Raw genomic sequence first — 24,521 nt, forward strand, 5'->3', positions numbered from 1 at the left:
TGATCACTTGGGAAGCCTTTCTTATTTCTCCTTGCTCTTCTTTGTAACTCTGTATTCAGATAGATATTTCTTTCCTTTTCTCGTTTGCCTTTCACTCCTCTTCTTTTCTCAGCCTCCTCAGACAACTGTTTGCCTTCTTATTTTTTTTTTTTTTGTGCACTTCTTTTTCTTGGATATGATTTTGATCACTGCCTCCTGTACAGTGTTAATGAACCTTATTCCATAGTTCTTCAGGCACTCTGTCAGATCTAATCCCTTAAGTCTATTTGTCAGTTCTACTGTATAATCATAAGGGATTTGATTTAGGTCATACTTGAATGGTCTAGTGGTTTTCCGTACTTTTCTTCAATTTAAGTCTGGGTTTGGCAATAAGGAGTTCATGATCTGAGCCACAATAAGCTCCCGGTCTTGTTTTTGCTGACTGTATAGAGCTTTTATGTCTTTGGACTACAAAGAATATAATCAATCAGTCTAGTTTTGATATTGATTCTGGTGATGTTCATGTGTAGAGTCCTCTCTTCTGTGGTTGGAAGCATTGTTTGCTATGACCAGTGCATTGTCTTGGTAAAATTCTGTTAGCCTTTGCCTTGCTTTCATTTCTTCAGGTAAAAGGGACTTCAAATAGACTTATCTCTATATAGATTTGGAGAAGGCAATAGCAACCCACTCCAGTACTCTTGCCTGGAAAATCCCATGGACAGGGAAGCCTGGTGGACTGCAGTCCATGGAATCGCAAAGAGTCGGACATGACTGCACGGCTTTACTTTCACTTTTCACTTTCATGCATTGGAGAAGGAAATGGCAACCCACTCCAGTATTCTTGCCTGGAGAATCCCAGGGATGGGGGAGCCTGGTGGGCTGCCGCCTATGGGGTCAGACAGAGGCAGACACGACTTATCAGCATATAGATTTACTCTTTGTAAGTTATTTCTGGGCAGTTTTTACAGATAGCTGGGTTTTTGTTATGGACACTGGATATCATAATGGAGCAATATTCAAATATAGTGTATATCAATACCTTCCCCCTACATTATCTATGTGCCTTATTTGTGAATTACTTTACGTGATATTTAAGAATCAAATAATTTAAAATTTGCAAGTAATTTAATCTTTAATTACAGTAAAAATATAAAGATGTAGCTTGACAGCTTATGAGTAATGGTATAAGTAAGAAAAATGTGTTATTTCTTATATTTTAGACAAGTCTGCTATCAGAAAGAATTCCTACTCCAGTAGAGGGTTCTGATTCTGTTTCTTTGGTTAGCCAGGAATCCCAGAACATGTAAGTATGATTGATTTACGCTCATCTGTTTTTTCACATTTGCTGAAATAATTTTAAAATGAGAAATGTATAGATACTGTGGCAAAAATCAAAGAAAAGTTCATCTAGGGGAAACTTTAGAGATCATATATACTTGTATTTTTTGTAAGAGGAAAAACTAGCAGTATTTATTATATTTCAGCCTGTATTTACATTTGGAGATAGGAAATGTGACATGTTAGAGTGCTTTCAGAAAACTTGGAAAATTACCAAATACTAAAATTAGAATTTCAGTAGAACTTTTCAAATGGCCAATGAAGTCTGTTACATTTAAACTATAACTTCAAAATGTGTGGGAGTACCGTTTACTTAGATTTTGGCATTGGAGAATTCTTTAAATCATTATTTATACTAATTTTTAAAAAAAGTTTATTTATTTATTTTTGGCTGTGCTGGGTCTTTGTTGCCCTGTACAAAGACTAGTTGCTGTGATCAGGAGCTACTCTCTAGTTGCAGTGCGCAGGCTTCCCTTTCTGGTGACTTCTCTTGTTGTGGAGCACTGGCTCTAGGGCCCAGGGGCTCAGTAATTGTGTCCCATGGCCTTAGTTGCCCTGTTGCATGTGGGATCTTGCCAGAGCAGGGATGGAACCCTTGCATTGGCAGGCGGATTCTCAACCACTGGACCACCAGGGAAGTGTCTATACTAATTTTTTAATTTAGATGTTTTCATATTTTTTTCCATAGTTATCAATTGGATATGGAGTCAGATTAATGGGAACTATATATACATATTTTCTTTTTTTTTACTTAGGGTCATGTATTCATGGAGTCTCTTTTTAATTGAGTATTGGCATAATCTGAAAAAATAATTAGAGTTTTAAGTGGTAGTCTAAAGAAATTGAAAAAAAAACATAAACATTTATCTTTAGATAGGCATTGTTTAACTAAAAAAAAAACCAGTCAAACAAACGAAATCTTTTGCATTTCCTTAATGGTGTAATGCTTAACAAATAGTTAATTTTCTAAATGTCAGCTATAATTTTTTTTCTGATATAGTTGTGAAACTTAAATCAGCTACTATTTTCTTTGCATGAAGGGGTGAGTAAAAATGTTGCTACAATTAATTTTTATGTTTGTTTTCTTTGATTTATGATTTATTGTCTTCATTCATGCATTCATTTTCTACTCATGTATTTAGGTATTTATTGGACTGAGTGCTTTGCCAAGTTCTGTGGATGCCTACATACCTTAGAGAACTTATTATATAGTATAAAATACAAATAAGTAAATACAATATGGCAATATAGTATGCTAAATTTATGATACAAATCATAGAGGGTTCATACAGGCTAACTTGGGGAAATCTTTCCAGAAGAAATTATAATTAAAGTAAGTTAAAATGAATACATGGATATTAATTGTCTAGAAGGGTAGAACATTATTTCCGGTGGAAGACGTAGTGTGGTCAGTGGGCTGTAAGTGAGAGGGATCATGAAAGTGTTGTGAGTCCCTCAGTCATGTCTGACTCTTTGTGGTCCATAGACTGTAGCTCACCATGCTTCTCTGTGCATGGAATTTTCAAGGCAAGGATACTGGAGTGGGTAGCAATTCCTTACTCCAGGGGATCTTCCTGACCCTGGGATCAAACCAGGTCTCTTGCATGGCAGACAGATTCTTTACATCCTGAGCCACCATAATCTATGCATTTAGCAGAAGATATTAAGAAAAGGTGGTAAGAATACACAGAAGAACTATACAAAAAAGGTCTTCCTGACCTAGATAACTGCAGTGGTGTGATCACTCACTTAGAGCCAGACATACTGGAATGCGAAATCCACTGGGTCTTAGGAAGCATCACTCCAAACAAAGCTAGTGAGGTAATGGAATTCCAGATGAGGTATTTAAAATCCTAAAAGATGATGCTGTTAAAGTGCTGCACTCAGTATGCCAGCAAATTGGAAAACTCAGCAGTGGCCACAGGACTGGAAATGGTCAGTTTTCATTCCAATCCCAAAGAAGGGCAGTGCCAAAGAATGTTCAAAATACTGCACAACTGCACTTATCTCACACAACAGCAAAGTAATGCTCAAAATTCTCCAAGCCAGTCTACAACAGTACATGAACCGAGAACTTCCAGATGTTCAAGGTGGATTTAGAAAAGGCAGAGGAAGCAGAGATCAAATTGCCAACATCTGTTGGAACATTGAAAAAAAGCAAGAGAGTTCCAGAGAAACATCTACTTCTGCTTTATTGACTATTCCAAAGACTTTGACTGTGTGGATCACAGCAAACTGAAAACTTCAAGATCTGGGAATACCTTACATGCCTCCTAAGAAAACTGTATGCAGGTCAAGAAACAAAAGTTAGAACTGGACATGGAACAACAAATTGTTTCCAAATTGGGAAAGGAGTACGTCAAGGCTGTATATTGTCACCCTGCTTATTTACCTTATGTGCAGAGTATATCATGCGAACTTCCAAGCTGGATGAAGCACAAGCTGGAATGAAGATTGCTGGGAGAAATATCAATAACCTCAGATATGCAGATGACACCACCCTTTTGGCAGAAAGTCAAGAGGAACTGAAGAGCCTCTTGATGAAAGTGAAAGAGGAGAGTAAAAAAACTGACTTAAAACTCAGCATTCAAAAAACGAAGATCATGGCATCCAGTCCCATCACTTCATGGCAAATAGATGGAGAAACAATGGAAACAGTGACAGACTTTATTTTCTTGGGCTCCAAAATCAGTGTAGATGGTGACTGCAACCATGAAATTAGAAGATGCTTGCTCCGTGGAAGAAAAGCTATGACCAACCTAGACAGCATCTTAAAAAGCAGAGACATTACTTTGCCAACAAAGGTCCGTCTAGTCAAAGCTGTGTTTTTTCCAGTAGACATGTATGGATGTAAGAGTTTGACTATAAAGGAAGCTGAGTGCCAAAGAATTGATGCTTTTGAACTGTGGTGTTAGAGAAGACTCTTGGAGAGTCCATTGTACTGCAAGGAGATCTAACTAGTCAATCCTGAAGGAAATCAATCCTGAATATTTATTGAAAGGACTGATAGTGAAGCTGAAACTCTTAAATTTTGGCCACCTAATGTGAAGAACGGACTCATTGGAAAAGACCCTGATGCTGGGAAAGATTGAAGGTGGGAGGAGAAGAGGATGGTGGAGGATGAGATGGTTGGATGGCATCACTGACTCAATGGACATGCGTTTGAATAAACTCAGGGAGTTGGTGATGGACAGGGAGGCCTAGCGTGCTGCAGTCCATGGGGTCCCAAAGAGTCGGACATGACTGAGCGACTGAACTGAACTGAACTGAACTGAATCTTTCTGTCCCAATCAACTGTCATAGACTTTCCTCACCCTCAGAGGCAGAGCTTACAAAGATCAACCATAACTGCATAGTAGAACAGAGCAGACTGTGCTTCCTACAGGTACCTGGGTTGCAAAGAAGTGCTGAATTTGGGGCGAGGCATCGCCTAGCCTAGCATTCTTAGGTCCTCCTACAAGTCTCCTGAGTCCCTTCTTCAAGGGTAAGAGTGAGTGATTAGGTGAAGAAAGGCAAGCAGTGTTAAACTGGGGAATGTGCTCCATGTGTAAACTTGATGCTGGAGGAAAAGAAGTTTCCTTCAATCTGATACTACTCTTAGAAACAAAGGTTTAATGGCTTTTGATAAAATAAAACTGTTTGCATTTTTGTCATCAAAATACCTCATGTAGTTGAGTATCTCTTGTATTATTTGAAACGTTGATATGTGTTGGGATTATTTTTCCTTTGTAGTTTGGTAACACTTGAGTGTAGAACCAGTTTGGTCAGTTAACTAGACTAGCCTTTCTCTGTCATGTAGCAGGTGCTTGATACCTTGGTTGAATGGGTAAAAGAATGAATAACATTTCTCCTACCATCAAGCACTAGTTTCTAAATAATGACATAGACCATAACATTTACTCAGTCTTACTGAAGAAGGTAAAATGAAAAGTTGCTAAAATCTATATTTTTGAGCCAGTGACAGACTAATGTGAGGTAGTTTGATTTTATTTCCTCACAGCATATGTTGGAGATTTCCTCTCCATCCTTTCATTTATTGGTGCTTATAGTACTATAGAGAAGGTAGAAGCTACTGTGTAGTCATCATAGGTGATGTCTCTAAATCTGGACGTTGAAATGCAACCCCAAATAAGATTTCTCAAGGCTAGTTTGATATCAGTGATTGCAATGAATACAGACTATATGGGACTTACCTAGTGGCTCAGATGGTAAAGAATCTGCTTGCAGTGCAGAGTCATAGGTTCGATCCTGGGTTGGGAAGATCCCCTGGAGAAGAGAATGGCAACCCACTCCGGTATTCTTGCCTGGAAAATCCCATGAACAGAGGAGCCTGGCAGGCTACAGTCCATGGGGTCTCGAAGTGTCGGACATGGCTGAGGGAGTAACACTTTCACTTTTCACTTTCACAGACTACTTAGGGACCATCCTTAGGGTGACTGTAGAGAAGAACGTAGTCACAGAAAAACCAAAGATGCCCGCCCTGCCCTGACCTGTTACCACAGGGCTTTTGGTAAATCTCCGACAGGGAAGCAACAGGGATCTTTGGTCTGCAAAAACAGCCTATGAATAAACACCTAAAACTTAAGTGCCATGAGAATGGTCGATTAATATCTGACCATTCAAAAAATGGAGTTCGCATAAGCTAACAAAGCAGTGGTATTGTTACCTATTGTCCTAGGGGAAGGGTTCTCCAAAGACAGGAGGCAAATTCTATAGCTTAGATCTTCCTTCTGTTTTGAAACATTGAGTGTTTTCATTATAATTTGAAGGAAGAGTTAAATGCTAAGTTAATAGAAACAGTAAACTAAAACATATTAACTCTTTCTCAGGATTGTGTGATACAACCTGCAAGTTTTTGCCTGTGTTTTACTTTTTTGGAGAGTCAGAGTAGACTTTTTAAAAACACAATTTCTTTAATGGCTAATGGTTCATTCAAGATTTTTTGTTTCTGCATGAGTAATTTTTAACTATATTTTCTATAAAAGCATATTTTTTAATCTGAGTATTTACTGTATTGGTGTTAATTTGTTCAAAGTATTTTTGTGATGTTAAAAAATTCTTTAGCTGTAGTTACTTCTCATTTTTTATTCTTAGTATTTTTTGCAGCCATTGCTTCCCCTGACCAATTTATTTGCATTAGTTTATTCAAAGACCAGGTTTTGATTTTGCTGATGTTCTCTTTCCTTCTCTATCTTCTCTCCTTCTCTCACTTTAGTAGGATAGGAGAGCTAGTGAAAAGACAATTGAGAATGGATATCAATAGAAGAAATCTACATCAGGCATTCTAACTTTAATACATTTTGAAATATAGCACTTTCATTATTAAGCTCTTAAAAATATTGTTATCTCGATTTTGCCCTTTAAATCCATGAAATATTTGGAATACATTTAACTTTCCACATATAGATTTTTCTTTAACTACTGTATTTTACTGTTGACTTCTAATTCATTTCTGTTCTTTTCAGAAAACATGGATTGTATGATATATATACTTTTGGGTGGGTTGAGATTTTGTGTTCTAGTACAGGATCGGTTAAAAATCTGTCTTTACTTGAAAATACTATTTTATGTTCTTCATTGGAAGTAGATAGAGATATTCCAAATTTTTAATATCACCACCAATATTTTGTCAGCTTATGATAATCATTCACTTTGAAAGTTGACTTGTCCATTTTTCTCTGTAATTCTGGGGTTTTGTTTTACATACTTACATTTTATGCTATTAGGAACATAAAAATTCACTGTTTCTTGGGAACTTTTACTTTAGTATCTCATTACTTCTTTCCATTAAGTTTTATATTAAATGATATTAGTATTGTAAATATACTTTGCTTTAGTTACTATTTGCAGAGTACATTAGTTAAGAATATATCTATTTGCAGATAGCTCAGTAAGGCTTTCTTTTTTTCATAAAGCAAAAAGTCTCATGAAATATTATCAGGCATTGACTTATTGATGCAGTTTGAGATCCAGCCTCCTTTTCTTAGGAGAAAACATCACTAATGTTTTCTTTTTGCACTCAAGGTTGCACAATGGCTAACCTCTAGAGCTCACAGCCTTCAAAGAGGAAAAAGGTTGTAGAGACAAATGGCTTCTTTTCATTCTTTATCTTTTATTTAGGAAAGAAATCTCTTCTCATTAACATTTTTGTGAACATCTTGCTGGATGTGCCCTATGGCCATTTCTTGCTGTATGGGAGTTGATGAAAAAGGAACTTAGATGGAGATTGGGTCAGCCTATTAAAGTTTTTTTTTTTTTTTTCATCTCTTTATTTTCTGCCATTCAGAGTAGTAAATTTTGAATTTTTTATCCAATCTGACAATTCCTATTTTTTATTAGATGAGTTTTTAAGTTTTTTACATTTTTGCAATGCTGATATTTGTGTCTTATTTTTCTTTTTGTATTTTCTATTTCTATTCTGTTATCTTTACCTTTCTCCTTTACTTCCTTATCTTAGATCAATACATTTTATCCTATCTTCCCCTTGCTTTTGACTTTATATATCACAGTTATGTTTCTTGAAGTGGTTGTTCCTAAATTCTCAATATGCATTTAACCATATATTTTTCTAAGAAAGTATAAAGTAATTGGGTATTTATATCATGTTTTGAAAAGCAATATGAAAAAAAGAAAAGAACAGCAGTATGGAGTTTAACATACCTTGACCAGTTACGGCTTGTCTAAATACTCTATAGTTCTGTCTTGTTATAGTTATCTAGAATTTTGGTTTAATATTTTTAATCACCTGGTTTGTGTCTTCACACAGAATTTAAATTGGTATTTATTATTTTACACCATTTGTTGAGGCTTGTAGGCCATTCTTTCTGATAGGCTCCTTTTTTCCCCCTACTGAAAGATGTTTTTCAGTTTCTAACTATAGGTCTTAAGGTGATGGAAGTAAACTGTTTAATTGTTCTTAAGGCTTTGAGGGAGGCAAACTGATAGTTCTGTGTCTGAAAATAGCTATTGTCCTTCCAGCCCACACAAACCACCCCACCTCCTGTTCAGAGCTTTTGAGATCTCATGTTGTCTCTCCTCTAAATGGTAGTTTATCTGGGTGTAAAACTTTGATCTACCGTCCTTTCTTAGTGCTATTTGAGGTTTTACTCCATTGTCTTCTGGAGTAAGTAGCAGCTGATATCTGTTAGTATAACCACTTTTTTTTTTTTTTTTAAATTTTTATTTATTTATTTATTTATTTTGTCATATATTGATATGAATCAGCCATAGATTTACACGTATTCCCCATCCCGATCCCCCCTCCCACCTCCCTCTCCACCCGATTCCTCTGGGTCTTCCCAGTGCACCAGGCCCGAGCACTTGTCTCATGCATCCCACCTGGGCTGGTGGTCTGTTTCACCATAAATAGTATACATGCTGTTCTTTTGAAATATCCCACCCTCACATTCTCCCACAGAGTTCAAAAGTCTGTTCTGTATTTCTGTGTCTCTTTTTCCATTTTGCATATAGGGTTATCGTTACCATCTTTCTAAATTCCATATATATGTGTTAGTATGCTGTAATGTTCTTTATCTTTCTGGCTTACTTCACTCTGTATAATGGGCTCCAGTTTCATCCATCTCATTAGGACTGATTCAAATGAATTCTTTTTAACGGCTGAGTAATATTCCATGGTGTATATGTACCACAGCTTCCTTATCCATTCGTCTGCTGATGGGCATCTAGGTTGCTTCCATGTCCTGGCTATTATAAACAGTGCTGCGATGAACATTGGGGTGCACGTGTCTCTTTCAGATCTGGTTTCCTCAGTGTGTATGCCCAGAAGTGGGATTGCTGGGTCATATGGCAGTTCTAGTTCCAATTTTTTAAGAAATCTCCACACTGTTTTCCATAGCGGCTGTACTAGTTTGCATTCCCACCAACAGTGTAAGAGGGTTCCCTTTTCTCCACACCCTCTCCAGCATTTATTGCTTGTAGACTTTTGGATAGCAGCCATCCTGACTGGTGTGTAATGGTACCTCATTGTGGTTTTGATTTGCATTTCTCTGATAATGAGTGATGTTGAGCATCTTTTCATGTGTTTGTTAGCCATCTGTATGTCTTCTTTGGAGAAATGTCTGTTTAGTTCTTTGGCCCATTTTTTGATTGGGTCATTTATTTTTCTGGAATTGAGCTGCAGGAGTTGCTTGTATATTTTTTAGATGAATCCTTTGTCTGTTGCTTCATTTGCTATTATTTTCTCCCAATCTGAGGGCTGTCTTTTCACCTTACTTATAGTTTCCTTTGTAGTGCAAAAGCTTTTAAGTTTCATTAGGTCCCATTTGTTTAGTTTTGCTTTTATTTCCAATATTCTGGGAGGTGGGTCATAGAGGATCTTGCTGTGATTTATGTCGGAGAGTGTTTTGCCTATGTTCTCCTCTAGGAGTTTTATGGTTTCTGGTCTTATGTTTAGATCTTTAATCCATTTTGAGTTTATTTTTGTGTATGGTGTTAGAAAGTGTTCCAGTTTCATTCTTTTACAAGTGGTTGACCAGTTATCCCAGCACCACTTGTTAAAGAGGTTGTCTTTTTTCCATTGTATATCCTTGCCTCCTTTGTCAAAGATAAGGTGTCCATAGGTCCGTGGATTTATCTCTGGGCTTTCTATTCTGTTCCATTGATCTATATTTCTGTCTTTGTGCTGGTACCATACTGTCTTGATGACTGTGGCTTTGTAGTAGAGTCTGAAGTCAGGCAGGTTGATTCCTCCAGTTCCATTCTTCTTTCTCAAGATTACTTTGGCTATTCGAGGTTTTTTGTATTTCCATACAAATTGTGAAATTCTTTGGTCTAGTTCTGTGAAAAATACCATTGGTAGCTTGATAGGGATTGCATTGAATCTATAGATTGCTTTAGGTAGGATAGCCATTTTGACAATATTGATTCTTCCAATCCATGAACACGGTATGTTTCTCCATCTGTTTGTGTCCTCTTTGATTTCTTTCATCAGTGTTTTATAGTTTTCTATGTGTAGGTCTTTTGTTCCTTTAGGTAGATATACTAAGTATAAGTATTTTATTCTTTTTGTTGCAATGGTGAATGGTATTGTTTCTTTAATTTCTCTTTCTGTTTTTTCACTGTTAGTATATAGGAATGCAAGGGATTTCTGTGTGTTAATTTTATATCCTGCAACTTTACTATATTCATTGATTAGCTCTAGTAATTTTCTGGTAGAGTCTTTAGGGTTTTCTATGTAGAGGATCATGTCATCTGCAAACAGTGAGAGTTTCACTTCTTCCTTTCCTATCTGGATTCCTTTTACTTCTTTTTCTGCTCTGATTGCTGTGGCCAAAACTTCCAACACTATGTTGAATAGTAGTGGTGAGAGTGGGCACCCTTGTCTTGTTCCTGATTTCAGGGGAAATGCTTTCAATTTTTCACCATTGAGGGTGATGCTTGCTGTGGGTTTGTCATATATAGCTTTTATTATGTTGAGGTATGTTCCTTCTATTCCTGCTTTTTGGAGAGTTTTAATCATAAATGAGTGTTGAATTTTGTCAAAGGCTTTCTCTGCATCTATTGAGATAATCATATGATTTTATCTTTCAATTTGTTAATGTGGTGTATTACATTGATTGATTTGCGGATATTAAAGAATCCTTGCATTCCTGGGATAAAGCCCACTTGGTCATGGTTTATGATTTTTTTAATATGTTGTTGGATTCTGTTTGCTAGAATTTTGTTAAGGATTTTTGCATCTATGTTCATCAGTGATATTGGCCTGTAGTTTTCTTTTTTTGTGGCATCTTTGTCTGGTTTTGGAATTAGGGTGATGGTGGCCTCATAGAATGAGTTTGGAAGCTTACCTTCATCTGCAATTTTCTGGAAGAGTTTGAGTAAGATAGGTGTTAGCTCTTCTCTAAATTTTTGGTAGAATTCAGCTGTGAAGCCATCTGGTCCTGGGCTTTTGTTTGCTGGAAGATTTTTGATTACAGTTTCAATTTCCTTGCTTGTGATGGGTCTGTTAAGATCTTCTATTTCTTCCTGGTTCAGTTTTGGAAGGTTATACTTTTCTAAGAATTTGTCCATTTCATCCAAGTTGTCCATTTTATTGGCATAGAGCTGCTGGTAGTAGTCTCTTATGATCCTTTGTATTTCAGTGTTGTCTGTTGTGATCTCTCCATTTTCATTTCTAATTTTGTTAATTTGGTTCTTCTCTCTTTGTTTCTTAATGAGTCTTGCTAATGGCTTGTCAACCACTTTTATAGGTCATATCTTTTCTCTCATCGCTTTGAATTTTTCTTTGGATGTTTGCTACTTCTGTGTGATGTAAGTTTGTCCTGCTTGGTACTTTAAAACATTTTTTTTTTAATTTTATATTGGAATATAGTTAACTCCTGCTTAGTACTTTTGAATGTTTTTTTGATCAATAAACTAGACTGATACCTTTTTTTTTATCTAGAAAATTCTTAGTATTTTTCAAATATTTCTTCTGTTCTCTTGGACTTATCATTAGATGTATTTGAAAGCTTTTAGTATGTTCTGTCTTATCTGTTTCCTCAAACATTTCTTATCTAGCTACCTTTCAGTTCAGTAATTCTTTGTGGCTGAGAGTTTTTCCATTTGCTTTTTAATGGTTTTTAAAAAATACTCACAAGACTTTTTATAGTTTTTTTTTTAATATCCACCTATTTTTATTTCATTTCTGCTTTTTTGTTTCAGTTCTAATAGAAGAGTAAAAAATTTTGAGAATCATAGTCATTACTTTTGAATTATTTCAGCTGGAATGGATTAATTTAATGAATGTTGATTCTGCTGGCACTTGGCTTTAGATGTCCTTTGAAGTTTGATTACAAGTTCATTTTAAAATGAGTTTTTTTTTCCTTCACTACTTTCTTCCCTCCCCCATTTTTCCTAGTTTCTTTTCTATATTCATTCTTCTCTGTCCAGCAGTTTTATGGTTTTTTCCTTTTCCCCCATGTTTTAAATAAAAATTGCATTGGCATCTTGAGACTCCTGTCAGTGATGATGAGGGTATTGCATATACCGTTAAAAGTTAGAAGGTAAATTGATTATCTGTACATTTCTAGAAATGAGGCTTTTTCTGTATCCTCCTGTCTCCCTAGGGTTATGGCTTGTCAAAAGTCCCAATTTTTGTCAGTTATATTTAAGTATTTTGTTTATATAAATTTTATATTTTAATTTTGGCTTAACATATGCAATTTTTAGTAGTATTGCTCCATCATGAATCTTAAGCAGTGAGCCTTCCATTGGTCATACATCTCATATGTAACCCTGAGTCTTTTATATCCTATTTGAGCCAAATTTAGTTTCCATTGCCTGTATTTACCTCAAAACTAGTCCTACTTCTTTGTCCTTCTTTATCCAAGAGATATTTATTTTGTGTTTGAACATGGTTATATCTTTGACCATTGCTTTGTGATCACCACTGATGGATATCTGTCAACATGTACTGATTGTTTCTTTTTTAATCAGAAAAGTTGTGGATTTCAAATCTCTTACCAGTTTCAAAACATACTTCTGAAACTCCCTTGGGCAACAAAAGGGCACACATTTCCACGCTCTGTTTCATTGTACATATAAACATTTGATTTTGACCTATTTTAATATCCAGCTTTTTTGTTTTTCCAAGCAAGTAGGAATAGGATGGGTAGAAGATTTTCTCCTACTTTGATACTTCAGATGAAGTTCTCATATCCCCTCCAGTGTTTCCAGATTTCTAGCTGTGACTTTCCTGTTTACTGTATGACTTTTGAATGTTTTGAGTTATTTTCCTTTTCTTTTTTGTTTTTCTCTGGAGAATGCTACTGGCTTTTTAGAAGTATTCTGAGGAAAAAAATGTCATTCTCCAAAAGTAAAACTAATAACCAGTGAAAATAAAATGCCTGGCATGCTTTAGAAAGTCAAAAGACAAATACTCCTTAATGAACAGAATGTATAGAAATAGTGGAGAGCTAGGGCTTGGGGAATTTAGGCACAGCAGAATTTTAATAGGCAATGTGGAATGAGATTAAGACCTGGTTGAGAGAATTTTGGTGTAATGAAAATGCTGATATGTGCAGTTAATATTTGATTCATTTAGTGAAGGAAAATTATTAGATAGTAGAAAAAAGAATAGCAGCTCACTGTTAAGGAAGCCATGCTGCTTATCTTATTTTTAAACAGTTAAATACTTTGCAGCCAGTGTATTCTCTGTAAGTTTAATTGTTGGTAGTATTAAACTGAGGGTTTTTTTTTTCTTCCAGTTTTGAGAATAGTAAAGACATTTGTACCTTTCTTTTTATCTCTTTCAGTATGGCTTGGGAAGAGAATTTGTTAGATGATTTACTAAATTTTGCTGCCACTCCCAAAGGACTACTGCTTCTTCAAAGAACAGGTGCCATCAACGAATGTGTGACATTTATGTTCAACCAATATGCAAAAAAATTACAGGTGCGAATTATCATCTGCCACAGGCAAAAGGAACTTTTGTTTCTGTAAAAGCCATTAAGAACATCATTCTGATTTCTTTGCGTGAAGAGATTATTAAACTTCAATTAAAAACTCATATAGCTTTGTAATATTTAACTTGATATTTTTTTCAAGAAAGCATTAGAGTTGATATTGGTATCTATGACTGTTTTACAGGATGAAACAACTGAATGAAATTGAAAAACTCTCTCATCCAGATGTTTTATAAATATATCAGACATCTGGCTATATTAAAACTCAATGGAATTTCATTTTTGGGTCTAAATGTGTCAATGAGAATTTAGGGTTCACATTTTGAAAGAAAGAAATATATTTGTAGAGGGCTTTTATTATTGCTACTGTTTAAATTTAAAATCTAGGCCTTTCTCACAGAGATCATTGAAGTATGTTCATTTTTTTGCTATTACAGTAAATATCCCTAGACTTCAGAGGATCATAGGTATACTTTTTGTTGTTGTTGCTGTTGTTTTTGTTTGTTTGTTTGTTTTAATTGGAGTATAGTTGCTTTACAAAGTTGTGTCAATTTCCACTGTACAGGGAAGTGAATCAGCATAGGTATGCTTTTAAAAGTGTTTCCTTTTATCTCTGGAAGTTGCTGTTTCTTGATGTTCTTCTTGTAGTCTAGCAGAAAGGGCTGCTCTTGGGGATCTTTTATTTATTTATTTTTATAGAAGAGCACTAATCCCTTTCATGATCACTCTCCGCCTTCACAAATAGCCTCCCAAAGGCCCCACTTGCTACCATCACGTCTGGGGCTTAGGATTTCAACATAGGAATTTTGGCAGGACACAGACATTCATACTATAGCAAATGTAGACGTTTTCAGGCTTTTAAGTTTATATAAATTGTGTTTTGATCTGTTGGTGAGTTTGAATTTCTCCTTGTATACTAGTTAACCATTTGAGTTTTCATTTTTCTTCCATTTCTGAAAATATTCAAGCAGTTCAAAGACATTTTTCTTTCTCATTTGGATGCTTGAGACCATTCAGACACAACTTATTACTATTGTGATAATGCACCTAGGATTAGATGTTATTTTTTTTTATATTCATAAAATTTAAAGCAATCTGGTCTTCCTTTGTATTGTGCTTTTAGTTGTAATAGAAGACGTTCCCTCAGTAAATTACAACCATATAATTTAGTACAATACTTTAATATCGATTATTCAAGATGTCTTTTGAAAATTTAGATTCTGAGTTATCTTGTAAGAAAGCAGCTAGACTTTCTTTAATTTTGCTGAAGATAATGTTGAGAGTCAAGCTGGTATAAATGATCTGCCTGTGTTCACACATGTAGTTATTGATGGCAGTAATTCTAGAACTGAGATTCTGGTCTTAGATTTTAACAGTGTCCATGAAATCTAAGTCTTGTTTAGTGAAGCCCCTGTAACTTCTTGGAAGGTTTTCTTTGCTTCTTCTTTTTTAGTATTTAGTCTTGATTGGGAGACCCCTATGGCTACTAGTATCTGAATCAGTAGGGTCATTTGGAGTGATTGATGAGTAAGGTGTTTTTCTTCCTGTCATGGAAAAAGGCATGTGGGAAAAGATAAACACTTTGCTGTACTTCTATGTTATCTAACTGTTGAATTAGTGGATGGTATATTAAGGAACATGGAGAATGAGATTTGGAAGGCAAATTTATAGAGATGTGAGCAGCAAAAAAATTGAAGAAATAAGCCTAATTTTTTTCCCATAGTCTTTTAATTCCCACCCCTTTTTTGCCCTTAAAACAGAATGCATAGTTTATATTTTAAATATTTGATGAAAACGTGCTTATCTTTTTAATAAAATGTTGAAAAATACAAATTCTAAATGGTTAGCTCTATTTAGAAGTCAAACACTTTGGCTAAGATCAGGCTGACCTATGAAGTCTGAGGAAGGAGGAACATTTTGTAGTGTCTTTGTTATTTCCTTATTGTGATTTTTGCTAAGAGATACTTCTGAACTTTACCATGAATATATGTATAATATTCCCTGTGAAGTAGCAATTATTTCAGGTTTTCTACAATGTATATTAAATGAGGATTATGTGTGCATGCATGTTTGTATAACTTCCTCCTTTGGGGAAAAAATATCACATTGCCTCTAAAATGATGATTTTTAAGAAGGTACCATTGTTCTTTTTAAAGCTGTTTATTTGCAAGCCCAGTGTAAAAACTGGCAGTCAATACAGATTAATCAATGATAATTTATTATTGAAGAACAAATTAAAGAATAAAATAGTAAGATAACAGAAATTAGAGTTAGAAGGAATATCTTTTCATTTAGTCCAAAGTCCCTTATTTTATATATAAAGAGACTTAGAGACATAGTGACTTGTTTAAGGTCATAAAGCTTCTTAGTTTTAGGGCTGGTACCAGAGCCTAGTTCTGATATAAGATTGTCAAAAATATTCGTTAGCATTAACTCACTGATCGTTAATAGTTTTTCTCTGCTCTTGTTATCCTTACTTGAAAGACTATCTATCATTTTAATAAAGAAATCAGTAACTCTGCATATAAAATGTAAATAAAATATTAGCATGCTATGTTTTCCTGCTTCTCATGGTTTCTTATTTACATTAGATCAACAGGCATAAAAAGTTTGGCTATGGAGTTTTGGTTACACAAGTGGCATCAACAGCAGCAGGTGCAGTAGCCCTACAAAATTCAGGTAAGCTCTTTAGAAGTATAATTTAAATAAAGTGAGCTAGTTGATACAAAATTCAGCTGCCATGATCAAGAATCAGCTATTTCACTCTGAAGTTCTTCTTCCCAAGTTAGGTCATAGGTAAAAGAGTGTTAATGGGATTTCCTTCTTTTCTCTTCCATGAAATCCCACTAGGAATTTTTTTTCTGTAAAATATATACAATTTTTTTCTTTGCTCAGAACAATGGTACATAATGACCTAAACTAAGATATACCTGATGGCTTTAAGAACCCTTCATTTTATAAATCAAAAGTGTATCATCTTTTCTTGGTATAGTTACATCTGATATGCTTTAATGTTCAGTTTCAGTGATTTATATATGAATCAAGATTTACAGTCATAATAGTTGTCACACATGCATATCATTTTCTTAGTCCCTTTTCTCTTCTTTTCTTGAAAGATTCTCACCCACTAAATTTTCACCACTGTTTCTGGAGTTTATAGTCGGCATGTATTATCTAATATAGATTGGATTTTTAGATGTTCAAACATTGAAGATTTAATGTATTGTAAAGTTACCTGAACCCTGCACCAGAAACCAGATGTAATCTCTGATAGAGATGCTGTGATTATATTTAAACCTTAGAAGTGAAGAATCATAACCTCAGTGGTTACTACTGAGTCTCTCCTCAAATGAAAATATTTTTCTATGGTGTATCTAAATCTTAAGTATTTTTCGGCTGAACTTATTTGGACTGCTTATATTATGAAACATATTTCTTGGCAGAAGCTGTCCTAAGCGAACCACTTACTGCTTTACTTAGAATAAAATCCAGATTATTTATAGTACTCAGGGGCACATTAAAGGAAACATTTGAAGACTAGATTCAATCCCAGATTTCCCTGTTGGTCCAGTCATTAAGCTTCTAAACCTTATAGTATCCAGCTTTCTTTGAAAGGATTAAATGCAGTTTTTCATAGGACAAAGGAAGGGACTGACACTGCCTGAGTTCCTATGATGTCTTAGGTACTGCATTAAGAACTCTTATGTATATCATTCCATTTATACTTTACGGCAACCTCCAAATATAGCACTTATTCAGTTTTCACATTGGGAACTGATGCTGTTAGAATTCAAAAGATTCAAGGATATATAACTTAATAAGCTGGCAGATTAGTAATTTGAACCCTGATAGTCTTGATTTCCGGAGAAGGCAATGGCAACTCACTGCAGTACTCTTGCCTGGAAAATCCCACGGATGGAAGAGCCTGGTAGGCTGCAGTCCATGGGGTTGCGAAGAGTCGGACAAAACTGAGCGACTTCACTTTCATTTTTCACTTTCATGCATTGGAGAAGGAAATGGCAACCCACTCCAGTGTTCTTGCCTGGAGAATCCCAGGGACAGGGGAGCCTGGTGGGCTGCTGTCTATGGGGTCGCACAGAGTCGGACACGACTGAAGTGACTTAGCAGTAGCAGCAGCAGTCTTGATTTCAAAGCCTATATATTTTGTTATACTAGAAACCCATTCTGCTCTAATGTGTTCCTGCTAAATTACTGATTTTATGATTAGGTGTTCTGTTTTACACTTTTCCATATGCTTTGATTCCTCATAAAGGAATTTGATAATCAAACTCAGTAGTCACTTTCATTTAGATATGTAGTATCTGACTCAGGGAAATTTGAAGACTATATAGAACCAAAAATTGTATGAAATAGAGAACTGTTCTAAGCATATGGAAATACAAAAGGATAGTTACGTTAGAGAAAGAGAACACACATACACTCTTCGGTTGCTTACGGTGCCTCCTGATACCTCCTTCCTCGTGTACATACACTGTGACTTTCAGGGTGCATTTCACTGTTAGCTCATTTGCAGAGTAACATGTAAACTTTTTTTTTTTTTTTCAGGAAAACACGCTGAGAGAGATTATTGACTAAAGGATTAAAAACTGGGACTCAAAATTCAGTCCCCTAGGGGAATAGTTTTGAGAGTTTAGTCATTACATAGTTTCATAATAATGAGAGTTTAGTCATTACATAATTTAGTCATTACATAGTTTTATCATAAGCATATAGTAACAATATCAGCTCTAATTTCTACCAAGGTTAGAGGTTGTTTCTTATACAGGATTCAAGTATGTCTTTTGTCATTGTGGAACAGTCTCATCAGAAGGATAATTATATCTTTCCATCAAAATCCAAAGAAGAAACATACTATAAATATGATGTAAAATTCTTCTTAGGGTTTATTAATGCCATTATAACTGAATTATGGGCCAATCTGGAATGTGGAAGAGATGATGTTAGAGTAACCCATCCCAGATATACTCCAGTGGACCCTATTGACCAAAGCTGTCAAAAGGTAAGAAATGATTTATCTAATAATGTATAGATTTTAAGTATCTCTCAAATTACTTCATCCAGACTTTAATCTATATTCAGTTACAACCAGCAACCTTTCCTAAGTTTGTCCTTTCCCTCCTTTCTTTGATTTCTAACTTTGTGTTTTAAAAATAAACTTATAAAAGACAGAAATACCAGTGTTCCTTGGGAATTGTCTTGCAAGGACATTCTTTTTTATGATATACCTACTATATTTTATACTATAATTTTTCTCAATTAATAAACATCATAGACATCAGACAAAACAATAAATGTGGACTTAAAGGAGCTAGAAAAAGAACAAACAAATCCAAATTTAATAGAAGGAAAGAAATAATAAAAATCAAAACAGAAATAGAGAGTAAAAGTGAAACCAGAAAAAGAACAAACAAACTCCGATGTAATAGAAGGAAAGAAATAATAAAAATTGAAACAGAAATAGAGACTGAAAAACCAACAGAAAAGATCAGTAAAACTAAGAGCTGATTTTTTGAAAAGATAAACAAAATTAGTAAACCTTTAGCTAGACTGCTCAAAAAAAAGAGGACCCAAATAGATTGAAAATGAAAAAGAAGTTAGAACCAGTATCACAGAAATCATGATATTACTATGGACAATTATATGCCAATTAAGTGCACAACCTAGAAAAAATTGTATATTTCTAGGATTTTACCCATCTTTTAAGATTGAATCAGGAATACAAAATATGAACAGTCAGATGACCAGTAGCGAAATTGAGTTAGTAATTTTTAAAAGACTCCCAACAGACAAAAATCCAGGATCAGACGGCTTCACAGGTGAATTGTATCAGATATTTAAACAGTTAATGCTTCTCCTTCTCAAACTATTGCAAGTTTGAGATGAAGGAATATTTCAGAATTCAGTCTGTGAGGCCCATATCACCCTGATTCAGAAACAAAAGACTATGGGAAAAAAAAAAAAATACAGGCCAGTATCACTGAAGGTGGTTGCAAAAATCCTCAATAAAATGCTAGCAAATCAAATTCAACCATACATTAAGAGGGTCATAGACCATGATGAAGTGGATTTATCCCAGGGTTTCAAGGATGGTTCAGTATCTGCAAATTAGTTGGTGTGATATTCTACGTTAATAATTGAAGGATAAAAATCACATCATCTCAGTAGATACAGAAAGAGCTTTTGATAAAACTCAACATTCATTTGAGTATGAACATTCACCAGTGTATGAATGGATAAAGAAAATGTGGTATAGGTATAGAATGAAATATTACTCAGCTATAGAATAAAATGAAATCTTGACATTTGTGACATGAATGGACCCAGAAAGTATTATACTAAGTGAAAAAAGTCAGATGGAGAAAGACAAATACCATATGATTTCATTTATATGTGGATTTTTTTTGGGGGGGGGGATTTAATTTTATTGTCATTTAAATTTTAGGAAATAATTACGTAGCTTCCATATATAAAGAGGTTCATTTAAAAGTTTTAGTCCAGTTTCTCCTTCCTTCTCTGTATAGCTTTGCTTTTGCTGTATGCTAGACAATAGCCCTACATAGCTATGTAAATTTGAATTAAAACTAAAATTAAAAATTCAGTCGCAATTACATTAATCATATCTTAAATGCTTATCTGTAGTCACATGTAGCTAGTGACTATCATATTATACAGTTTAGAACATAAAATTTCCATCACCACAGAAAATTTTATTGACCAGTCAGGACCGTGGAGCTAGGGTGATACTGTATAGAGTCTGAAGGCTATTTATTTGGTAGTGAGTAATCTTAGCCTGGAAATAAGAAAATGCAATTAGTTCTGCTCTCAATTTTTTGATTATATGTTTTTGACCAGGACACTTCACTTCTCTGGTCCTCAAGTTTTCTCATCTATTAAATGAGAAATTGAATTAAACTATTCTTTGAATTATCTCAGTGTTTTGATTTTTGTGAAAATTCTTTTTTTTTCCTTTCCTTTTTTAAAATTTATTGATTTTTAAGTCGAAGGATAATTGTTTTACAAAATTGTGCTGGCTTCTGCCAAACATCAGCATGCATCAGCCATAGGTATACATATGTCCCTTCCCTTTGAACCTTCCCCCCACTTCACTCCCCATCCCACCCCTTTAGGTTGTCACAGAGCCCTGGTTTGAGTTCCCTGAGTCATACAGAAAATTCCCATTGGCTGTCTATTTTACATGTATTATTGTCAGTTTCCATGTTACTCTCTTCATAGATCCCACCCTCTGCTTACTCACTGCCCCCACCCTCATGCCTATAAGTCTGTTTTCTATGTCTGTGACTCCACTGCTGCCCTGCAAATAATTGCATCAGCACCATATTTCTATATTCCATATATATATTAGTATATGATATTTGTTTTTCTCTTTCTCACTTACTTCACTCTGTTTAATAGACTCTAGGTTCATCCACTTCATTTGAACTGACTCAGATAGATTCCTTTTTATGGCTGAGTAATATTCCATTGCATATATGTACCACAGCTTCTTCACTGATTGATTTGTCAATGGACATCTAGGTTGCTTCCATATACTAGCTATTGTAAATAGTGCCACAGTGAACCTTGGGGTACATGTGTCTTTGGTTTCCTCAGGGTATATGCTTAGTGGGATTGCTGGGTCCTGTAGTGGCTTTATTCCTAGTTTTTTAAGGAGTCTCCATACTGTCTTCCATAGTGGCTGTATCAATTTACATTCCCACCAACAGTGCAAGACTGTTCCCTTTTCTCCACACCCTCTCCAGCATTTATTGTTTGTAAACTTTTTGACGATGGCCATTCTGACCAGTATGAGATGATATCTCATCATAGTTTTGATTTGCATTTCTCTAGTAATGAGCAAAGCTTCTAAAGTAACATAGTGAGTCAATGGGAGGGCTAGAGGGAGCTCCTTAGTAGGATAAGAAAAGTTTGTATATGTGGCAGTCACTTGAAGGAGACTGCAGACAGATCTGATTGACTGCAGTGATGACTTCAGGCTGAGGAAACTTAATGGCAATTGAGGCTTTTGAGGCTGAAGAGGAGAAAAATGTCAATAAAGTGCCTTGAAAGTCATGCTAAGGACTTTAGATCTGATGTTTAGTAATGGGCAACCACTGCATACTGCATCCAAAGAATGAACTGTGCCTGAGAAAAATATACAGATTCTTGTCAGTGAGAGAAGAGCAGGAGCTTAAAGTTTTCATGGAGAGATTAACTTGGTAAAATTGCATGAAAAAAATGAGCTGATTTTGATAGGAAAAGCCATAGCTTTTTCTAATTAACTGTAATTATTAATAGATTACTTGAATTTCCAGTGAATGTATCAACAGTTAAAGGCTGAAGATAGCCTTGTGACCTGAGTGCTGTAATATATACAATTTGTTATCTTGCTCCAGAGCCCTGAAGTATTATCTTTTTTTATACATCAGATATAACAATGTGAAGAATGAGAAAAATGTATCATTTCATTTTTGTCAGAACCAAACTGTCAGAGATATGTGATATTTTAAAACATTTTCCAACTCTTCAGTTACATTTTCTTATAGTTTTTATGCATTGTCAGTACATAGATTATTGTTGTTAACTATTTTGTACTTATCATAGAAGCATATATTTCAGTTATATGGGTTGATTAGGCTTATTTTTAAAACTCCCATTTGCATTAATGACTCTTCAGTGGATGTGATTGAGAAAAAAAATGAACCATTTGAACAGTGTTTTTTCTTCCCACCTAGTCTTTTCTAGCACTGGTGAACCTGTTATCTTATCCTGCTGTTTTTGAGCTGGTTGGCAATCAAAGTCTTCCTAATAAAGCAGAATATTCTCTTCGTGAAGTCCCAACAAGTGTTATTGTAAGTCATTTTCTTTTAATCTTTCACTTTTTTTTTTAATCTTTCACTGTTATAGTGCTACTTTTTAAGATGTGTAGTAAAAATGCAATTTTGCAGGGAAAAAAAAGTACAATAAATCACATTTAAAGACCTATTTGATTTATTTACCTATAGAATGTTAGCTTCCAAATTATTTGTAAATGGAATCTTTGATCCTGGCTGGCTTAAAATGGTGGCACCTATTGAAATAACAAGGTTAACATGAGTTTGAGTAAGCTCCGGGAGTTGGTGATAGACAGGGAAGCCTGGCGTGCTGCAGTCCATGGGATCTCAAAGAGTTGGACATGACTGAGCGACTGAACTGAAAGGTTTCCCAAATAGGGAAGAGATCCAGCATATATAAAAGTTAGTGTATTAATTATTTTTAGGTGACTTATGTTATTAGTCACACGATTATTGCTCCTTCATTGACTAAGATAATTAGAAATAAATTGTATCTAAAGAGTCCAATACGTTTTCTGCTTATATTTTAAATGATCTGTGTATTACTGCCCCATGAGGGCAGTATATGCATATTTCTTTAATTTGAAACTTATTTTATATTCATATTTCAAAATTAACTTATTTTAATCATTCAAGTGTATTTAGTTCCTCATCTTTTGTTAAGTTTATGAATTAAGCGCCTATTTGTATTTAATTTAAATACATTTAAATAAATATTTAATTTAAATATGTGTATATATGCATTATTAAGGAATCATTTAATTCTGAAATCTCAGTCATTGATTTTATCTTCTGGTCACTTTGTGCTGTGTGTTGTTTTCCTTATATCATTTTGAGATTTTGAATTCTTCTAATTCTTGGTGACCCTAAACATTTTATTTTTAAGAATTTGCTGTACTTTGGAAATTTTTTGATAATTTATATGAATGAAATACAAATAAAATATTTTTCTCTTTAAACTTTTATATTCTTGAAGTGTTCCAATTTTAACTTATACTTACTTGTATCTTGGCACTTCTTAAGTAGTTTTATAATTAACCATTTATCTGCTTGTCTTCCCTGCTACACTGTGAGGACCTGAAAGCAAGTAGAATATCTTGGTCATATTTACATCTAGTAATAACTGGATAGTAGATATCCAGTGAATGGTTTTTAATGTAATTATAATGTTATTGCCTTTATTGAAATCTGTTATGGAACACAAGTATTATATTAATACAGATGTGCTGTTATTTAATCTAGAGCAATGACTTTGGTGTTTATTCTCAAGTTTTTGTGGATGTGCTACAGTGCATAGTCAAAAATACCTGTCCTCTTAAGTAAAGGATTTGTCTTTAATGTAGTCTTAAAATGCTTAACTGCATGTAGTTTTGATAGTCCATCTTCTTAATGTCACTACATTTTAACCCTGTAAATGAATCACTGCTTCTAGTCATCATTTAAACAAGTATAAACTCTTCTTATTAAAAAAACAAAAAAACTCCCTTGATCTGTGTTGTCTTTTAGCTATCACCCTATAGTTTTCTTTTTTTTTCTTTGCCAAAAAGTATCTTGAAAAAATTGCCTATATTTGAATTCTCAACTTATTTCTCTTGTATCAACTCTAGAAGTCACTGTAATCTGGAGTCTTGCCTAACCAACTACTGAAATTGTTCTGCCAAAAGTCACTGATAAATATGTAATTCCCTAATCTAATGGAACCTTCCCCTATATTTAACTTAATTTACCACCTTGTGGCATTTAGTGGAGTTGGTTCATTCCTCCTCATTGTTATTCTCTTCTGTGGCCCTGGCACTACTTCTAGCTCTCTTACGGCTTCTGTGGTCTCTTCTGTGGACTTCTCTTCTGCTGTCTTATGTCCTTTAGGTTCAATCAGTTCAGTCACTCAGTTGTGTCTGACTCTTTGTGACCCCATAGACCGCAGCACATCTGGCTTCCCTGTCCATCA

General features: G+C 34.7%; 1 protein-coding gene across 7 annotated transcripts in view; it reads left to right on the forward strand.

Moving 5' to 3' along the window:
• The window catches only part of TBC1D32 (TBC1 domain family member 32), a 179,601-nt gene that overhangs the window by 53,891 nt on the left and 101,189 nt on the right, over positions 1–24,521 (forward strand). For all 7 annotated transcript variants that reach the window (XM_043889936.1, XM_043889942.1, XM_043889937.1 and 4 more), the window contains 5 exons: positions 1,200–1,282; positions 13,572–13,710; positions 16,313–16,400; positions 18,623–18,741; positions 22,475–22,591. In XM_043889936.1, the coding sequence (XP_043745871.1) occupies positions 1,200–1,282; positions 13,572–13,710; positions 16,313–16,400; positions 18,623–18,741; positions 22,475–22,591 (546 nt within the window). The remainder of the gene's footprint in view (positions 1–1,199; positions 1,283–13,571; positions 13,711–16,312; positions 16,401–18,622; positions 18,742–22,474; positions 22,592–24,521) is intronic.

Source organism: Cervus elaphus, chromosome 28 (assembly GCF_910594005.1).
Source record: "Cervus elaphus chromosome 28, mCerEla1.1, whole genome shotgun sequence".
NCBI classification, from domain to species: Eukaryota; Metazoa; Chordata; class Mammalia; order Artiodactyla; family Cervidae; genus Cervus; species Cervus elaphus.